This window comes from Monodon monoceros, unplaced genomic scaffold (assembly GCF_005190385.1).
Source record: "Monodon monoceros isolate NGI ecotype Baffin Bay Population unplaced genomic scaffold, NGI_Narwhal_1 Super_Scaffold_20, whole genome shotgun sequence".
Classification (NCBI taxonomy): domain Eukaryota; kingdom Metazoa; phylum Chordata; class Mammalia; order Artiodactyla; family Monodontidae; genus Monodon; species Monodon monoceros.
The window spans coordinates 26,693,593-26,714,833 of record NW_021703777.1 but is presented as its reverse complement, the minus strand read 5'-3'; the positions used below and the strand labels follow the sequence as shown (position 1 = coordinate 26,714,833).

Sequence of the window (21,241 nt, the reverse complement as noted above, 5' to 3'; positions counted from 1 at the left end):
TACTAAAGTTGCCTCTTTGTTCTCTGGACAAAGAAGCACTTTTTAAAACCTTTTTGGTCCGATGACTGTCAAGATAAATCAGTCCTACAGACACCCTGTAGACACTGCCAAAAGGCACTGAACCATCGTATAGCAACAGCAACAAAAAAACTTAACTGTGGTTAAGTGATACATCCGGTTTCTGGACATAGGACTGCTCATTACCAGGTTAATTTGCAAGCCTTTTAGACAATATCAATTAAGACCTAGCAGTCAATTCTAAAAGATTTCAGAGCTCACATCGTAAGTATTTAATTTAACCATCTCAATTCCCCTACAGTATGAATGAAAAGAAAACAGTCCAAACAGGTCACTTACCTACTTTTGAATCCTTGCTTTTGATACTATCCAGCATACACAATAAAACAGAGACAAGGAAAGCATTTCCAGGGACTATCATACAATTTCAGAAGAAAATAAACTTATTTACACAGCTCTTCTAGGTGCTTATAGGATTTCCCAATTGATTTCAAAATTAAAATCAAGCCAGGAATACAGAAAATTAGAAATTTTTAAAATCTGCTCTCATTTCTGTTCAAATATTTTGTTTGTTTAAAAGGAAAAAGAACGTAAAACTACTCAATCCACTCTGCCAGATGAATTACACTCACAAGGATCAGTTTTTCTTCACAATATTTCTCCAAAATTAAACAGGAACACTGTGTCAGAAATCTAAATTAAGCCATAAAATCACTATTTAGTTTTTAAAACATTTTCTTGAACTCTAACAAGTTAAGATGTTATAAACGTTAACTACTTCCAGCTTTTTCCACAATGATCACAAGCGTCTGAGCTACTCCATAGCTCAGAGGTTAAATACTGTACGGCACAGACACTAAGCACTGCAGTGAATCAACAACCTCGATGTTGTATCCAGACGAGCTGCGCAGACCAGAGTCTTCCTTTCCACCCTCTAACCTCTCCCCTCCTTCTCTATTTTGGTTAAAATGAATCAACCGAACAACAGGAAAAAAGAGAAGGCTTCCTTATCTTGACTCGCTAATCTCACGGAGTCCTTTGCCACAGGTGGCCCCTAGGCCCGGACAAAAACAGGTCTAGTAAAGCTGCTTTCCGAAATCCGTGTTCCCAACGAGGACCTACTATAGAGCACAGGGAACTATACTCAATATTTTGTAATAACCTATAAGGGAAAAGAATCGAAAAAAACAAATACAACATTGTAAAGCAACTGTACTCCAATAAAAAGAAAAAGAAGAAAAAAGATATATATGTATAAGTGAAACACTTTGCTGTACACCTGAAACAAACACAACATTGTAAAACTACAATAAAAACAAATAAATAATAACTAATTTTTTTAAAAAAGAACTTAGAGGAAGCTTCAAAAAAATGCACCTTCTCTTGCACGCTAGACAGCTTTATTCTATGTTCTGCACATCCCTTGTTGGGACCCTTGGCGTTCCGGTGAGGCAGACATCACTTGTCACCTGCTTCTCCCCCGTGGTAGGCATGCAATTCAGGCTGGCCAAGGCACCCCATCTGCCACACTCAGTGATGGGTCCAGGCTGAACAAGTGACCCAGGACTGATGGGCCTTCAGAGAGGGCAGCCACCTGTTCCGGTTCACCCAGGACAAGACCAGTTTATGCCTGTGGTCCCAGCGTAATTTTACCCCCCAAAGTATTGTGATATAAACTATGTGGTGTTTCTATGTCTAAGGCAGGGTTTCTCAGCCTTAGTGCAATTAGCTCTGAGCTAGATCGTTCTTGGGAGGTTGCGGGGTGGGGGGTGGGGTGCAGTGTCTGGTCCTGTGCATCGTAGGGTGTTCAGCCACATGGCAACGTTGGCCTCTACCCACTAGATGCCAGCAGCACCTCCCAATTACGACAACCAAAAGTGTCTCCAGGACATCACAAAACCATCTGATTGAGAACAACTGCTCTAAGGAAAAGGAGTCACTGTTCTCTGGAATCCCCAGAGCAATGAGAAAGATGTAAGTAACCTTAAGCTATCACCACTGTGGAAAGAGTGCCCATCGGGGTCAAGCCAATTGCAGGAAACGCTAGCGATGCAAAAAGAGAGACCTGATGACATCGCTTGAACCCTTGGATGCCAGTGTATCCAAAGAAACCCCACTCCCAAGACTTCACTCATGCAAGCCAGAAAGTCTCTTTTTTGCTTCAACTACTTTTAGTTGGGTTTCTCTCACTTGCAACTGAAGGCAATGCATGAGGATATGCAGGATGTCTTATGCCAAAATCTGAACTGTCAAAAAAAAAAAAAAAAAACCAGAATTAATCTGAACCCTGTCCTATTGCTTTCCACAAGAACAGGCCACCAACTCTAGCTGTAGCGACACAGGCTATGAACTCCTCTGCTAAGTCCTAGAATCTCTCCCAGTGAAGAACTTGAAAGTCTGCATGCTTCCTGTCCTTGAAGGTGCCAGGTGCTCACAGCCAGTGCATCCGGAGCCAGAGGGAAGAGGACAGCCATGAATTGTTTCTTAAACTAGTTGGAACCTAACTAAGTAGTTAGCTAGAAAAGAGGAAGAAAAGATATTATATGTTTAGTGCAGGGGTCCCCAACCCTTGGACCATGGACCAGTACTGGTCTGTGGCCTGTTAGGAACTGGGCCACACAGCAAGAAGTGAGCAGCGGGCAAGCGAGTGAAGCTTCATCGTATTTACAGCCGCTCCCCATCGCTCGCATTATCGCCTGAGCTCCGCCTCCTGTCGGCATTATGGTGAGTTGTATAATTATTTCATTATATATTACAATATAATAATAATAGAAAGAAAGTGCACAATAAGTGTAATGTGCTTCAGTCTTCCCAAAACCATCCCTGCCCCCGTCGTGGAAAAACTGTCTTCCACGAAACCGGTCCCTGGTGCCAAAAAGGCTGGGGACCTCTGGTTTAGATCACTGATAATGGCTACGCCTTTAACTCTTATAGGTTCTCTTCTGAACCTGAAGTCCTGGAATCTCTTCTCTGATGTTGCCAAGAGAAACTGCTTCTCTGCAAACATCCAAAGAGAACCAGCACAATTCCACTGAGAGCAAACCGAAACATTAGCAGTGTCCCTCAGTGAAAAAGAAAAAAAGCCATCTTCATTGAATATTTTTTTAAAAAACCAAGATTAAAGATTAAAGATTGTTTGAATAAAGGATTCAACCTGAAGTGCCAGCAGAAGAAACTCTGAAATAGACGCATGTCTTGGTGTCTTGAGGACTGCTTTTTGTTTTTTGGGGTTTTTTTGCGGGGGGGGGGGCATGCCATGCAGCATGTGGGACCCTAGTTCCCCCGACCAGGGATCGAACCTGCGCCCCCTGCAGTGGAAGCGTGGAGTCTTAACTGCTGGACCACCACGGAAGTCCCAAGTCTGTTTTTCGAGACATTTTATTCCTACTTTTTCTCCCCACTCACCTCTCACCACTTCTTCTCTTTTAACATCTATATTCCATCCCACCCGATTCAAACAGACAAAACTTTTACAAGTCATGTATTACTTATTAAGCGGAAAAAGAATGTGGTAAGGGAGAAATTAAAACAGAATTCATTACCGAAAACCACCATGCTGTCTACCTCACAGACGAAATAAATCCATCGGTTCCTCATTTCCTTAATGTCCTGACACAAAGCTACAAATGGACCCGGGTGTGCACCCATCCTTTCCACCCCTTCTGTTACTGAAGTAGATGTGTCCCCCCGCTCCACCTGGAATCTGAATCCCACCTTCTATGCTATTCAGAAGCCCTGTGTATGCTAGAATATTCCCTGAATCTTCCACCTCTTCCTCTCTGTTGGACACTTAAATCGGCGTGCTCAAATCTCACCAATTAGCCAACAGCTTGGGAGAAATGCCTGCACCACAGGCTCATGTATTTTCCAGGCACCCTCTTCTCCACCCTGTGCCATCAGGCTCCCATCCCTGCCGTGCCACAAACTCATCTCCCACTCATTACCCATGACACTGTCTTTTTGTTGTTTTGTTTTGTTTTAATTTTTATTGGCATACAGTTGATTTACAATGTTGTGTTAGTTTCAGGAGTACAGCGAAGTGAATCAGTTATACATATACATATATCCACTCTTTCTTTTTCTTCTTTTCCCATATAGGCCATTACAGAGTATTGAGTAGAGTTCCCTGTGCTATACAGTACTTATTAGTAACCTATTTTATATATAGGAGTGCCAATGACACTGTCTTGCTAACGCAGTGTCATCTGGACTCCTGGGACCTGACTTCTCTGTAGCATGACCCTGTCTGCTCCCTCCTACTTTCTGAAACAATCTTTCTCCTTAACTTGTGAAACCCTCTCCGGGCTTTCCCACCCCCTCCCTCTCTCCCTCTCAATGGCTACCGCTGTCAAATCTCTTTATCAACCTCTTCTTCTACCCATCCCTTAAAAGTTCTGTTCTCCAGGATCTGCCCTAAGCCACCCTGCCTCTTCCTCTACATTTTCTCTCCAGCTGGTTTGCTATCTAGTTGCCTGGTGTCATTTCCTATCTCTATGCTGTGTCTCCAGAGTCTTCAGCTCTGTTCCCTGTTCTGCAGTACACACTCGTAAAAGAAACAAACTCCCGAACACATCCACTGGGTAGCCCAAAAGCACCTCCGCCTCCACACAGGCCAAACCAAAAACACATCTTCACTCCCATGAAACCCGTTCCTCTGGCTGGACTACCTCAGCGCCCAGCACTCTCTGCCCAGGCCAGGAACCCAGGAATCGTCTTGGACACCTCCTTCCTCGGCCCCTACACCCAAGCACCCACCAAAGCCCGCAGCCTCTGAATCCCGACTCCTGGAGAATCTGCCTCTTCCACCAAAGTCTGTGGCCTGGGTGAGTGAGGACCCACCCTCCAGGCCTGCTGTCCTCAAATCCATTCTCCCAAACCGCAGTCTGGGAAGCCTTTCTCAAATGTGACTCACATGATGCCAACCCCCTGCTCAAAATGTCGCCATGGCTTCCCACGGTGCTTTGAATAAATTCTGAAGTCCCTGACCCTGAGGCGGGCCTCACCAGGGCTTCCCAACACTGCGCCTGCTCGCTCCGGAGCCCCCTCTTCCCGCCCGGACCCATCCGTGTGGCTCCTGCAACCACACATGTTTTGGCTCTGGTCTCCACAGCCTCCCGCGTGCATTTCACTGTGCTCGGAGCATCTTTACCCTCAGCGCGGAAAGCGCCTTGCCTTCCTTCTGGTCTCAGATTTTTTTTTTTTTGGCCATGCCGCGCGGTACGCAGGATCTTAGCTCCCTGATCAGGGATCGAATTCGCGCCCCCTGCACTGGAAACCCGAAGTCTTAACCACTGGACCGCCAGGGACGTCCCATAGAAGTTACCAATTTCTTGAAGTTGTCCTTGACCCCCTCAACTAATTAGTCCTGTTAACTACGGCCGTAGCATCCCATTCTCCATTCTCACTCAGTGGTGTGAATGACAGTGCTTAATTAATCTCTCTCCCCATTAGAACTCTAACTTCTGCACGGATATATAAAAGGTCTCTTTTCACTGCTAATCCTCTAGCAACTCAACAATAGGTTGAGTTCAATGCCTTGGGATGACACCTCTCCCCCACTGTCGTACATGAGATTATCACAGTGAAGACTCTATAGTAAACAGATTTTTACAAATTTTTTCCCAAGACTTAACAAACACATATAGGGCTCACTATGGATCAGGCTGTTTTTTTAAGTGCTTTACAAATAACTAATTTAATCTTAGCAACATTCAGGGAGATAAAATTACTATCCACATTTCACAGACAAGGAAATTAAGGCACAAAGAAGTTAAGCAAGTTGCCCAAGGTCACACAGCAAGTAGATGTAACTTCAAAGACCATGATCTTTAATATTTTGGCTGTGCTGCCTTTGACCTGCATTTCACAAAAGAAAAACAAAACTGTCACAGTGACAGAAGTGCTGTCTGCCAGATTCTCAAATACAAGTAACAACACGTCAATGACACTCTGCTCCCTTGTACTTTTTTTGGCTTTATTTCCAAAACTTTCAAGCAAAGATCTTCAGTAATATGCTGGATTTCTACAGATGGTTTCTCCTGTTTGATAAATGAGAGGCCTACACCATCCCTGCACTTCTAAACATGGTTAGCTTCAAAGAGAGGCAAGAACACGTGCACAGATTACTTCTACTGTCACTACGGGTAAAGCCACAGCTGTACTCAAATTCAACCAAAGGAAGCCAGGACAGTGCTCTTCCGACAACGATGATGGTGGTGGTGATAATGATGATAATTACGGCACCTACCATGGGCCAGGGAGAGTTCTAAGATCTTCTAGTAAGTAACATGAGGATTAAATACCACTACCCCTTGAGATAGAGTTCTTAGTATCTCCATTTGACTAACAAAGAAACAGAAAATTAGCCACTGAGGGTTTCAGTAACTTGCCCAAGGTCACCTCATAAGTGAAGCAGCTAACTTTATAGTCAGAGATTAAAAAAAAAAAAAAAAATTTTTTTTAAGAGAGTCTTAAATATATCCAGCATTCAGACCAGAGGTGACATCTCCCAGCCAAATTGATGTTTCCTCCAGCCACACACCTCATCACAACTCACTACCAGATGACGATGGGACCTCGGGACCCAAGGGCAGACAGTGCCTGCGGTGAACCGGGCAACGAAGGAGGAGAACTCATACTCCCTGTTGAAATATCTAGTGGTATAGGATTAACAGCTTCCTCAGGAAACACAGGGAGGAAATTCTGGTCCGACCAGGGAGGCAGGCCTAGCATCCAGCAGCGGTCCCAGCAGATCTTGGGCCTTAAGAGAGATGCCTGCCCTTCGAATGTAAAGTGTCAGGGGTTTTTCAGTGTGCCTGCTTGTTTGTTTAAAGAGAAGGGTGTCGAGGCTTTCTCATTACAAAAGCATCCCCTTGGCAAGTGTCTATAAATTATGTTCCTACATTAGGGTAATTAAATCAACAGGCTGTCTGCATAGAAGCCTATCACAAAATACCAACCAATCCCTGCCTAAAAATCATGCTCATCTGACCTACCTAGACTGGCGGCTTCCAGAGTGCTTCACTAGCACTGTGCTTATGAAGATATCATTTTCTTCTCTATACGCTAACACCGGAAATCTCATTTCAAGGAGGCAAAAAGGCCCTTGAAGATTTTTTGTGACTCAGACCACTTATTTCTTCCAATCCTGAAAGTTAAACTCGTTTGCTCTGATTACCCATGCCAAGCTGATAACGTTAAATATCAAACAGAACTTTTATTAAATGTCTTTCAAATTTATGGATTCGTGATCTATAGATTGTTGTCAAAGCTAGTGTTTTAAAGTTTATAAAATTAATTATAAGGCTTTTATATTGAATAAATTCTCTAAATATATTGTTTCACAATCCAAAAAAATGCATGGAAATAAGGTACATCATGAAACATCTTAAGTTCTTTATATAACATCTACATACCATCAATTAACCAAGTCTTTTCAAATGCCACTTGTAGGAAAAAGAGGTTGAACTCAATGAAATTGAGCTACATGTGTCCACATGGATAAATCTCACAAGTATCTTGAGGGAAGAAAAGAAACTGCAGAAAAACAAATAGTATATGAATCCATTAAAGGCTAAAACCATGCAAAACATACTATTATTCAGGAATGTGTACAGATGTATTAAAATGTCTGGGAATAATATACACCGGATTTGAGACAGTTGCACCTCTTGGGGAAAATAACAGGTTCTCTCTTAGAAAGGGTGCCATTGGGAAGAGGCAGACAGGAAGCTTTTATTTCTAAGCTGAGAGGCAAATACAGAGATGACTATGAGATTCTTTGTATTGGTTTATAGTTCTAAAACAACTCAAATTTTCTGTAGAGGAAAAAGCCTAATACGAAATTACGAAAACAAAATTAAAATTTACTCTTCTAAAGGGTGGGATGAGGGATGGAGAGTAAAAGAGACACTAAGAGAGGGGGAGAGATGAAGATTAAGAGACAGGAAGAGAGGGGACTTCCCTGGTGGTCCAGCAGTTAAGACTCCATGCTTCCACTGCAGGGGGCATGGGTTTGATCTGTGGTTGGGGAACTAAAAAAGAAAAAAAAGAGAGAGACAGGGAGAGAGACTGAAGGAAGGAAATCATACTTTTCTGAGTGGACGTCTGCATCTAGTAATTCATCCTAAATCAACCCAATCTCTGAATATCTACACTTACTGCACAAATTAATAATCAGCTTTATTTAACCATCCAGGTGGCCTTAAGTTTTAAATCACGGTCCTTGGGCTGAGCTAACAAGAAGAGTCTCCTAACCAGACTGTGAAATGTACACACTTGCCAGATAACCAGGATTTATCGTAATAACTTCCCCTAACAGAAGAACGCACTTACATCTCTTTACAGGGACAGCTTACTGTTGTGGTTAAGGGTTTTGCAGTCAGACAAATGTGGGTTTTCGTTCCAGCTCCACCACTGACAAACTGTGTGACTGGAACAAGCTGCTAACCTCTCTAAATTCAGTTTCCAAATCTGTAACATGGGGTAAATAACAACATACCTCAATAAGGAAGTCTTCACATTAAATAATAGAATTTACCACAAAGTGAAGCAAACTGTAAATGCTTAATAAAAGTTAGCTGGGACTTCCTTGGTGGTGCAGTGGTGAAGAATCCACCTGCCAATGCAGGGGACACAGGTTCGAGCCCTGGTCCGGGAAGATTCCACATGCCACAGAGCAACTAAGCCCGTGAGCCACAACTACTGAGCCGGCGCGCCTAGAGCCCGTGCTCCGCAATAAGAGAAGCCACCACAATGAGAAGCCCGCCCACCACAACGAAGAGTAGCCCCCACTCTCCACAACTAGAGAAAGCCTGAGCACAGCAACGAAGAACCAACACAGCCAAAAGTAAATAAATAAATAAATTTATTTAAAATAAAAATAAATAAAAGTTAGCTATTATTAAAATCATTAACATATACATTTTAAATAACATTTTTCGATTGTAGTTTGTGATTGCCTATTTGTCTCTGAAATGTAATTCCATTAAAAGTAACCTAGGGCTTCCCTGGTGGCGCAGTGGTTGAGAGTCCGCCTGCCAATGCAGGCGACATGGGTTCGTGCCCCGATCCGGGAGGATCCCACATGCCGCGGAGCGGCTGGGCCCGTGAGCCATGGCCGCTGAGCCTGCGCGTCCGGAGCCTGTGCTCCGCAACGGGAGAGGCCACAACAGTGAGAGGCCCGCGTACCGCAAAAAAAAAAAAAAAAAAAAAAAGTAACCTAGTAGGGACTTCCCTGGTGGCGCAGTGGTTAAGAATCCGCCTGCCAGTGCAGGGGACATTGGTTTGATCCCTGGTCCAGGAAGATCCCACATGCCGCAGAGCAACTAAGCCCGTGCGCCACAACTACTGAGCCTGCACTCTAGAGCCTGCGAGCCACAACTACTGAGCCCACGTGCCACAACTACTTAGCCTGCGCACCACCACTATTGAAGCCCGCACACCTAGAGCCCACAACAAGAGAAGCCACCGCAGTGAGAAGCCCGTGCACCACAACAAAGAGTAGCCCCCGCTCACTGCAACTAAAGAAAGCTCCCATGCAGCAACGAAGACCCAATGCAGCCAAAACAAATAAAATTTTAAAATAAAATAAAATACTGATCTGTGCCACGAAGGAAATAAAATATTTTTTTCAAAAGTAACCTAGTAAAACATCCAAGACACCCTTAATCAGAATTATTATCTACAAATTTCTAAACACTCTCCTACAAATCCTTAAGGAAAGCCAACCTGACTAAATGAGTTTTCTCTAAACAAGATGTAGAATCAAAGGCAATGCAAGACCATACTGAATCCCATAAAGCAATGTGTTCATAGCTACGTTTCTAACACCAAACTTTTAAAAAGTGAGAAAAGACACCAGATGTTACTAACTATGGTCAGATGTAAACACTTGACCTAGTCACTGCCACATACAGTTAGCAATCACCTTAAGCATGACTTACGGTAACCTAGCTGACTACCCAACATTTCTACCTCCTTCATAAGTCTTGCCTCCCCAAAAAACACAAAATCATAAGGTGATAAATAGCTATTGGAGTCAGAATTCAAAACAGCTTCTTTGGGAATCTGTCCAGGAGGCTCTGAGTATCGTTTTGCAGAAAATAGGAGGATTACGTAACAACTCTTTTGGGCGGTCTCTGGCTGCCTTGTGTTTCTCCTGGTAGATTTCCCACAGCAGATACAAGCACTGTCCGGTAGGTTGTTAGGGTCTCCTGCAAGTTAAACACTAAAGTGAATACCTTCTAAAGGCATCATTGCAATTTTAAGTATCTGCAGGTTCCAGCCTCTGACGATGTCATCCCAGTTCCTTGGTCAGAGCTCTCCCCGCCTTCTTTGGCTTTCTTAGCAATCCCCTGAATGAGAGGCCTGTTCAAGTCTCAGCTGCAGACGGCTGGGCTAGATTTCCAACATTCTTAGTGACACCTTCCACATCATCTTCAGATCTTTGTGACTCAGAAACAAATTCTGGGACGTATTTTCCCAAGATACCACTTAGCTTTGATTCATCCACTTACCTGCCAGATTTTCCAGCATACTGAGCTACATTTAAACTTTCGAAGCCTTACCAGACTATGACCACTTTGTCTTTCTTCTTGGTCACTGGTCACGATGATTTGGACAAATACATTCTTAGGGGTAATGAGCGCTAAAAAGTTAGACGCTAGCCGCTGGGCCAGAGCATCCCTCTTTCAGGCAAGAAAAGGACCTGCATATTAAAACATATACCTGCAATTTAGAACATCATGATTGCTCACGTTTGAGGGCGTATTTGAAATGCTTTACACGTATGAACTCATTCAACCCAACTGGCAACCCTACATGGCAGACAGTATCATTATCTCCATTTTCTGTTGGACAACATAGATACAGAAAAGCTAAGCAACGTGACTGAGGTTTCCGGCGTGAATGAAAGGCAGCGCCTTAGCATGCTCTTAATCTTCTCTACTACACTGTCTCATCAGCCACGTTAAACGTTAAAACACAAAAATGCCCTGCCTCCTGGGCCTTCTCCCTCTTCCAGAAGTCCACAATGCTTCTGGTCCCCCCGCCTCAAAAACAGAGTGAAGAGGAGGTGGTCAAAGGAACCCCAGTAGATGGGAGGGCAGGGAAAAGGCAATGTGGCAGGAAAACTCACAACAGCAGATGACTCACAGACCCAGCAAATGTTCCATACAGACAGGGTCGGCTGGTGGAGGGCCCTCAATTGGAACTACTCTAAATGGAGACAAGGACCACCTGCAGAGAGTAAAGCAATGAAAGCTTTTAGAGCCCTTCTGGGTCCACAGCCCAGTTCCAGCCAGATAGGAAATCTTTTCACAGCAAATCTACATTAGCTTTAGAGACCAGCCCATTAGTAAGACCCCAAGTGAGAGTTGAAGACTTACCCCCAAGTGATGCCCTGAAATGTAGGGGGTCCACAGTAATTTCTTTGGGGCAAAGAATATAGATGAGTCTTCTTGTCCATCTGGGGTAAAATTATATTTGTAATTTAAATATCATTTCACTTCCATGCCTCTCTAAATTCCACTTAACCGAAGCATCAGCCCAAAATTTACAATTATATCTCTCCATCAAAATTAGGGTGTTGGAAATTCCCTGGAAGTCCAGTGGTTAGGACTCTGCGCTTTCACTGCCGAGGACCCGGGTTCAATCCCTGGTGGGGGAACTAAGACCCCACAAGCCGCGTGGTGCAGTCAAAAAAAACCCCACAAAATTAGGGTGTAAAGTAGCAGAAAACCCAACTCAAACTGGCTTATGTCATTTAACAAGCTATGCAGAGGTAGGCTTCAGGCACAGAACCATCTGTGGCTTCCATGACCGCATCAAAAACCCAGATTCAGTTACCTCTCTGCTCCAATAGTCCTTACCTTGAGCTCCACTCACCGTCCCAAGATGGCAGAAGCAGCTCCAGGCAACACAACCAGACATCACAGAAGAGTCTAGAACCCTTTTTACAAGTCTCCTCTCACACAAAAGAAAACCTTTCCCAAAGTCTCCAGCAGACTTCCTATCATGTCTCACTGGTCAGAACTGAGATACATCCTCATTTATCCAATTACCAGCCCAGAAAATAGGTTTACCCTGCTGAGTTGTTAGAGTTCAGTGTTTCTCAATCCCAACTGCATGGTTTTTTACAGCTCCCCAGGTGATTCTAACTGTCAGCCATGCTCAGGACTGAGAACGACTGAGTCAGACTAATCAGAATTATACCTAATCACCTTTCTATGAGTCACTTGGGAAAGAGTGTAGACACCTGAACAAAATTTGGATTGTCAGAAAAAAATATTAGCTGGGCAAACAATAAAGCCTACACAACCGCTTCACACTTGTGTTTTAAAAACACTTTGGGGGCTTCCCTGGTGGCGCAGTGGTTGAGAGTCCGCCTGCCGATGCAAGGGACACAGGTTCGTGACCCGGTCTGGGAAGATCCCACATGCCGCGGAGCGGCTGGGCCCGTGAGCCATGGCCGCCGAGCCTGTGCTCCGCAACGGGAGAGGCCACAACAGTGAGAGGCCCGCGTACCTCAAAAAAACAAAAACAAAAATAAAAACACTTTGGCACATGTGGTTCAATCCTCAAGGCTATATGCAACAGTCCCATTTCACAGATAAGGAGACCAAGGCTGAAGTTTACAAAGTGCAATTCTTTTAAGTCTTCCGAATCTCCCTATGTTTCCATGCAAGAGCAACCTGGGAAATTTCTCCAAAAGGAATTACCACGTGAACCATGTTTCTGGAATAAATACAAAGACAGCAAAAGGGAACTTTTATGTTGTCCTGAGAAAAACAAGGCAAAAATCATTAAACATCAAGGCCTAAAGAAGTACCAAAACCAAGACTTGAAAGACTCAAGTTTTGGTCCTGGCCACCACTAACATCCTTCTCCTTCTCTAGAACAGAACATATTCTTTCAAGAATGCCTAATTGAGGCTTCCCTGGTGGCGCAATGGTTAAGAATCTGCCTGCCAATGCAGGGGACACGGGTTCGAGCCCTGGTCCGGGAAGATCCCACATGCCGCAGAGCAACTAAGCCACAACTACTGAGCCGCCAGCTCTAGAGCCCACGGGCCACAACTACTGAAGCTCATGCGCCTAGAGCCCGTGCTCTGCAACAAAAGAAGCCACCGCAATGAAGCCCAAGCACTGCAATGAAGAGTAGCCCCCGCTCTCTGCAACTAGAGAAAGCCCACGCGCAGCAACGAAGACTCAACGCAGCCAAAAATTAAAATAAATAAATTAAAAAAGAAAAAGAACACCTAATTGTAAAATTTATGAGAAAAGTATATATAGCTTATTGCTGTTTCTGGTAAACAGACTACGCGTTTCCAGGAATCATGAGCAACCGCAACTACACAGACATCCTACGAAAGGCTCACAGAAGTTTAAGCTGTGCTGAAGGAAGACACTGATTATTCTAGGGAAGGAGTGAAAAAAGAAAAAGGGCTAACAAAACCATTTAAACAAAGACTCCACGGAACTGAGAGAATGATCTCCAAATCCACCACATAAATCAGTGGTCCCGGACTCTTCACTCCGCAGCCCCTCCCCAGCCCCACCGCTATCTCCAAAAATCACCTGACACACAGACAGATACCATACACAGCCTCTAAACCATCTCTTTCCCATTATGTCAGTGATTCTCCACAGGATAAAGCCCACATTCCAAGCCCACTTTTATGGCTTCCACAATCTGAAACTGACCTTTCCATGAATCTCATTCTACTCCCCCAAATGAAATCATCGCCATTCCAGCCAAACTGGTCTTCTCATCCTCTTCAGACACGGTGGCGGGGCGGGGCGGGGCGGGGGGGGGGGGGGGCGCGGCGCTGGTTTCTTCTCAGCTGTTTCCAATCTGACAAGGTTCTACAAGGTTCTATCCCTTCCTTAAAACACCAATGAGCTCCCAAACTTCCACTCTAACCTACAACATACTCTTGTTTCTGTCAAAGTTAGAAACCTTGCCACTGAATCATCTGAATCTTGTAATATGTGTGTCTGTGTATCCTTCACTTCAAGAACTTAGCACAATGCATGCAGCAAACATGTTCCCTAGATTGAACTGAATTCAACTATAGGACAATAACCTCAAGGACAAGGGCCTCTACATTCTTTCCTCTTTGTGTCTCAAGCCCAATATTTAACAAACTGTAGATGCTAAATACTTGCTGATCGCTACATAATTGAACTCAGCAATAAACTTTCAGGTCCCCCAGAAGTCACCTCCAACTTCTTTAAATATCTGTGGATTATTCAAAGCATCAAGACATTCTACACGGAAGTAACAATATGGTCGTCAGTTGTGTATTTAGAAATGTAGCAGGGATGTTTTCATTATTTTCAGAGATTACGCATTCCCAAACGACTAAGAAATTTAAAAAAAAACCAAAGCATCAAGACATCAAAGTTATATAAATCCAACATGTATTTAGCGCATGGAGGAGGCATCTTACAGGGCAATTAAAAGCAGAAATCACTTAAACACGCAATTCTGAAAATGTGCAAAACGCCATTTTTGCAAAACAAAGCGCAAAACATCTGAAAATATAATCAGTCTGACCTAGCTGATTGTTCCCTTCTGTAGCTCCCCCTGGGTCTCAGGTCCTGCCTCGACCTCTTGAGCTTTTCTCAGATGTTATAGAAAAGCTCAACTGGTTAGGCCAACGATTGACCTAGACTGCAATTTCAAATGACCTAATCACGCCATTTCCAAACACTGCAGAATCTTACTGATGCCTCTAAGAAGTAGGACAAGAAAAACTGAACACAAAAATGACCTGTCCAATTGTCCTGTAGCCAGGCTTTAACAGTGAAGGCTAATTACACCCAGGCGTCCTGACTTATGTCCAGGGCTCTTAGTCTTGATAGGATCTCGACGTCAACCTTTACCTACAGGGCAAGCTGGGCAAAGGCCAGGTCCCCCTAACTTGCCACAAGCGTGTGAGCTAAAGCTGTATCTCTGTCCTCCTCTGGAAAAGAATTTAAGGTAATTACACACAACGAGAAAAGATATTTTCTTTGAGCATAAATTATGTTTCCTATGGTAAAGGACAAGAATCAAGCGGAGTAAGGAGCCAATTCGTAAACTCAAGAAAGTCTACATTCTGGAGGGGAAGGCTGACAGCTGGCCCCCCAGGTGCACTAACTGCTGCTGGAACACCGGGCATGTGTCCTGTTGGCAGAAGAGCGAATATGCAGTCACATAAATAGCTTTCTACCAGTGGCCAAACTGGCTTTGCCATCTACCTCTCTCCACACCGAAGCCTCCCTCCTCATGCCCCATGTCCCACAGGGAGCTGCTACAGCCAGTAAGAGAGAAGGGGCACTCCCCTACCCAGTGACGCTAGTTAAGACCAAACTACAGAGGGAGATGTTCACTACACACACATACACATACACATACATACACACACACACACACACACACACACACAGGCACCGCATACCCTTCTCTCCTCCTCCTTTCTCCACTCACTCCTACATATTTACAGCCCCTCCCCACCTCCATCCCAACACACATACCCAGTGCCAAGGCACTGGAGAGCCACCAACCAAATATGCCCACCAATCACATGTCCCAAACAAAGTGATTCCCAGTCCTCGTTTTGCAACACCAAAGAGGTCACAGAGGCAAAAGAAACCACGGACAACATCCAGAGAAGTCGTGGGACGTGCTTCCAAAATTACAGAGCTGGCTCACTGAATTCTACCCATGAAGACGTATTTCTTTCAACTCATTCATTCAACAAATAGGCACTGGGCTGGGTACCTGAGACAGTCTGTTCAGTATGTTTTCATCTTCCTTAATGCAAAAGCGGGGGAGGGATGACACGGGGCATTTTTCCCAGTCTGCTATACGGGTAGGTCTTTTTAATTGGGAAAAGGGAGCACTCACAGGCTTCCTCAGAACCGGCTAGGGGTTACAGGTGTGGTCAGGCTGCGCAGCTCCTCACTCAAGCTAATGTCTCCCCATTTCCAGCCAACTCAGTGTTTCAACACGAATTTCAGGCCCCCTCCCTCCTAGAAAGACTCTTCAGATAATCAACTAATTAACTGTGTTCTCCTGTGTGGCCACTTCCGAGTTAAAAGATGGAGGAAGAGAGGGGAGGAAAGCATTAAGCTTGACCTGGGTGAAATTCCCTCTTTGCAGGCAGTGCTCGCTCGGGCCGGAGGGCAGGCTGTCTGCACAGCCTCACAAGCCCCAATCTTTGAACCGTCCTCGGCGCAGGAGGAGGGAAGGAATGTGCGGAAGGCAGCACAACGCCAGGTGGACTTTCGGGTTGAGCACAGTAAGGGACCCGAGACGAGACTGTCGCAGGCGATCCGAAAATGACACGGAAAGCGTACGGCTTAAGGGCCTTCTGAACAATTCAACACCCAGCAGGTTTTCAAAGAATCCCCAGTCTTGTGATCTCTCAAAAGAACTTGACAAGACCCGTGAAACTTATGTGTCTGTTTCGGGAGAGACACTGATAAGCTCTAGGGGGTAAAAGAACCTGCCCCGGGGGGGTCCAGCGGGGAACCCAAGGAGCCGGGTCGGAGCAGTGGGGCTGGCGGGCGGCGCGCTCGCACGCACGGCTCCCGGCTTCGGCCGCCGCGCAGGGCAGGGACGGGAAAGGGGACTCGCCCCTGGCTGCTCGGGGAGCCGCGGAGGAACGACCCCGGGGCCTCCGGGTCCCGGATCAATCTCCAGATCCTCTGGCTGCCGGCCCCGGGCACCGGACGGTCGGTCTCCCTCCGGGAGAGGCTCCTCCCGGCCTCGCCGCGCCGCAGCCCGCCCGCGCCCCCACTTACTTTTGGTCGCCGCGATGAGGTTCTTGCCGTCCTTGATGAGCTCTTTGATGAATTTGTTGGTCCTCTCCAGCTCCGCTTCGTGGGCGCGGATCCTCTCCCGGAACCACGGGCTATCGAGGTAGCAGTCGCTGAACTCCAGGGGCTGCAGCCCCATGACGGCGGCGGTCCGCGAGCACAGCGCGAGCCGGGCTTCGGTACCAGGTGCGGGGCCCCGCGCGCAGGAAGCGCCGGAGAAGCTAGCAGTCCCAGGCGCGCGGCGAGAGCAGCGCAGACATGCCCTGCGAAGGTGAGCCCGGCCGCGCTGAGCAGCGCCGCCGAGGCGAGCGAGAATGCGGCGCTCGGATCCCGGCGGAGCTCCGATCCCGGCGGAGCTCCGATCCCGGCAGCCCCCGCCTAAACTCGGGCGCCGCGGCCCCGCCCCGCCCGGCCCCCGCGCCGCACGCCCTCCCGGAGGCGCGAGCCCGCCCCGCCCCGCCCCGGCGCCTCCCGCCCAGCCCCCTCCCGCGCTAGCCGCTCGCCCCCTTCTCTTTCCTCCGCCTTCCTCCTTCCTTCTCTCCCTTCCCTCCCTTCCTCCCCCAGACGCCTCTTCTCTTCCCACGCGCAGTGGCCCCTCCTCTTCCTTCCGAGGCTTCCTCGGTCTAGAATTTCGCCCCGCGGCTCTCCTCCGGGCGCGGGCGCCTCCCCTTTTCTTAGCGCCCTTCTTCGGGGTGACTCACTGTCGGCTCCCCGAAGCGGGGAACTTGACCGGGGCCAGGAAGGGGCGTCTTCCGAGCATCTGTAAATCCCCGCAGCCGGGCGACTTAACTCAGGTCTGGCTTGCTAGGGGAAACGATGGACAACTATCTCATGGAACCGGGACGGACCCTGAGCTGTGAATGGACTCGCGTTCCTGGCTCTTTCTTCCCCACTCTTGATCCCCATCTAAAGTAGAATGCGTGTAAATCTCCACTTTAGATTGAAAGCTTTTTAAGGGTAGGGTGCATTTTCTTATGGGCCGGGCAGCATACTCTTCTGTGTATCCACAGTGAACGACTTGGGGGGAGGGGAGAAGGTATCTAAACCACGGAAAGGTTCTGTTGTATTCAGCAAATTAAATTTGCCTGGGTAGGTAGAGTCGATCTATGCTAAGTATAACCACCTGACAACGAATGCCAGGTTCTCTGTGGTTTTCGCGAGGCAGGGGTGACGATCAAAGGAGAATTTGTCATGGCAGGTGGAACAAGGGTACTATGTGTCCTGAAACAACTCAAATGTGTCCCCAAAATATTAAGACATTTTAAATGATTGAAAGCCTTACCTCAAAGAACCCGATTGTTCATTAGAGTAACTTTTAGTAATTAGCAGCTAACAGTTTATTAAGCAATTATTATGTGCCAGGCACACACCAGGAACTCTACATACATTTTTACAGGCTCACAACATATGTTTACATATATAGGTTCACTAATAATGTCACCAAGCGACTTCAAAGTGATTCTTTAAAACGTTCAAACTCGGAGTAGGGTAATTGAGGCTCTGGATGGCATTTTGTAGGGCTGTAACCCTCAGAAACAAGCTAAATAAGCCTCCTACTCAATAAGATTTTCGTTACAAAACAGCGCTGTGAGTGGCTAGCCCACAGATAAACATTATTACTTGAATGGCCATCCTCCAGAGAGTTCAAAATGTTTTACAAGTACCTTTTACCCGTTGAAAAGTCTGGTTCCGGCTACAATCAGCTGGGGGGCTGGAGTCTACAGAGCAGAAAATAAAAGAGGCAAATAAAAGGGGGAAAGACACTCAGGAACAGGAGAGGTGTAAACAGTGAGGGCCTTGCAAAACAACCAAACACTGACAGGCATGCAACCCTCTGGGCAAAATCCTAGACCTTTCCTCATAAAGAGGGGCCGCTGTCACTTCCCCAAAGTGTTAAACATGAAATTAGCATATGAGCCGGCAACTCCACTCCCTAGGCATATACCCAAGAGAAATGAAAACATATGTCCACACAAATGCTTGTTCTTGGTAGCATTGTTCATAATAGCCAAAAAGTGGGCTCAACCCAAATGTCCACCAGCTGATGAGTGGATAAACAAAATGTGTGTATCCATACAACAGAATAATTCATCTACAATAAAAAGGAATGAAGTACTGATGCACGCTACAACGTGATGAACCTTAAAAACATTATGCTAAGTGAAAGAAGCCAGCCACAAAACACCACATATAATATTCAGTATGAAGTGTCCGAATATAAATTGGGAGTGGGGTTAAGAAGGCCTCATTAGGGTTTCCCTGGTGGCGCAGTGGTTGAGAATCTGCCTGCCAATGCAGGGGACACGGGTTTGAGTCTGGTTTGGGAAGATCCCACATGCCGCGGAGCAACTCGGCCCGTGAGCCACAACTACTGAGCCTGCGCGTCTGGAGCCTGTGCTCCGCAACAAGAGAGGCCGCGACAGTGAGAGGCCCGCGCACCGCGATGAAGAGTGGCCCCCGCTTGCCGCAACTAGAGAAAGCCCTTGCACAGAAATGAAGACCCAACACAGCCAAAAATAATAAATAAATAAATATTTTAAAAAAGAAGCCCTCATTGAAGGTGTCATTAAACAGTGACCAGAAGAATCAGTAGGGCGTGACCATTAAATAGGCGGGGGGAGAGCAGAGGAATCCAGGCAGGGAAGCAGCCTGTGCAAGCCCCTGGGATGGGAAAGAGTCTGGTACATTCCAGAGACTAAAAGAGGAGGTCAGGAGGCTCAAGCCCAGTGAGTGAGAGAAACTATGACAATGCTGGGTGGCGGAGGGTCAGCAGGGGTCAGATCTGGTGGAGCCTCACAGGCCATATATAGTGATGAAAGAAATTTCCACGTATGGAGGTATGGGGAAGTCTTACTGGGTTATACATGAGTTAACTCAAATTTTATGCTAAAATAGCCTTTTAGTGTGGCTTATCAAACATACATTGTACATCTGCTTTAATTTTTAAAGCAAAGGCTGCATTGACCAGAAGATAAGAATGTCCATGTTAAAAATAAAGATTCGATGCCTCCCTTTCTGGGACACCAATGCTGGAACTCATTCGATGATAAGACTCCCTTCTCAGGGGCCAAGGCCACACTAACTCACTGCGTTCGTGATGATCTGGTTTGTTTGGGTTTTTTTTTTTAACTTGAAGGAATGTATCCATGATTTATGTGATGTTCTTTGTTCTGACAAGACATAAAACTGCACTGAAAACCATGCTTCTCTGGAGCAGTTCCTCAGAGTTATCTGAGAGACTGTCTTCTGGGCTATAGTCCTCAGTTTGGCTCAAATGAAACTCTTTTCTATTCCTATTGTAGATTGTTTATTGATTATTTTTGTCAACAATAGAATTTGGGATTGTATCCTAATGCTATCGGGAGCCTTTGAAGAGGTTTCAGTGTGGTGGTATCGTGATCTGGTTTGTGTTTTCTCTCCAGGTGCTGCATAGGGAATGGGAATCCGGAGGGAAGGCTTTTGGAGTTGTCTGGACAAAAAATGGTACAGCTTCACCCTCCAAGTGACAGTGGAGACAGAGAGTAATAGATCCAAATGTATTTTAGAGGGAGATTCTGGGACTTGACAAAGACCTGGATATAGAAATGAGGAAGGAGGTGTCAAAGATGGCCCCAGGCTCCTGACATGATAAGTTAGGTAGACAGCTATGAACTCTACTGAACACTGACTGCAAAGAAAACAGGGGATAAGGAGTCCATGTGGTGGTGGTGACTGGGATGGGCAAGATCAGTTTCAGTTTCAGACTCATTAGGCTTAAGACGCCTGGGAGATATTCAAGTATGCATGTCAGTTTGTCAGGTGGGCACTCATCAGTGCCTGGATGAGTTAAGGATTTGAATCAATAAAAGTTGGTCAGGGCTTCCCTGGTGGCGCAGTGGTTGAGAGTCTGCCTGCCGATGCAGGGGACGCAAGTTCGTGCCCCGGTCTGGGAAGATCCCATGTCCCGCAGAGTGGCTGGGCCTGTGAGCCGTGGCCGCTGAGCCTGCGTGTCCGGAGCCTGTGCTCCACAATGGGAGAGGCCACAACAGTGAGAGGCCCGTGTACCGCATAAAAAAAAAAAAAAAAAGTTGGTCAGGTTCCAGTCTAGATAAAAGAGGTTAACTCAGATGAAACCTTCCCTTTATGTAGGTTCCACTACATACAATATTGTCTTTCCCTGATGAGTCACAAAGTTGCTACCTGTAAAGTCAAATATGGATTCCACTGAACATTATCTTTGGATCTGTTTCAGGCTGTGAGTCAGTTAGAATTAGGTTCAGATACATTATAACAGAAACGTATAAAGAGGGGAGAGCGGAAAAACCTCCTCCCCATACATAACCAATGGTAGCAGTTTGGAGTGTATGTTTTCTTAAAGATAAATGATCACAGAATAAATAGCTGTCCAAGCGTGTTTGACATTTTCATTACATCTA

The 21,241-nt window shown here is 46.0% G+C and overlaps 1 protein-coding gene across 4 annotated transcripts in view; it reads right to left on the bottom strand.

Annotated features, from left to right (window-relative positions):
• ARHGAP10 (Rho GTPase activating protein 10) overlaps positions 1-17,156 on the bottom strand; it is a 334,513-nt gene extending 317,357 nt beyond the window's left edge. For all 4 annotated transcript variants that reach the window (XM_029235052.1, XM_029235053.1, XM_029235054.1 and 1 more), the window contains exon 1: positions 16,812-17,156. In XM_029235052.1, coding sequence (XP_029090885.1) covers positions 16,812-16,965 — 154 coding nt within the window. In that variant the 5' untranslated portion in view covers positions 16,966-17,156. The remainder of the gene's footprint in view (positions 1-16,811) is intronic.
• Positions 17,157-21,241: the final 4,085 nt, after the last annotated feature.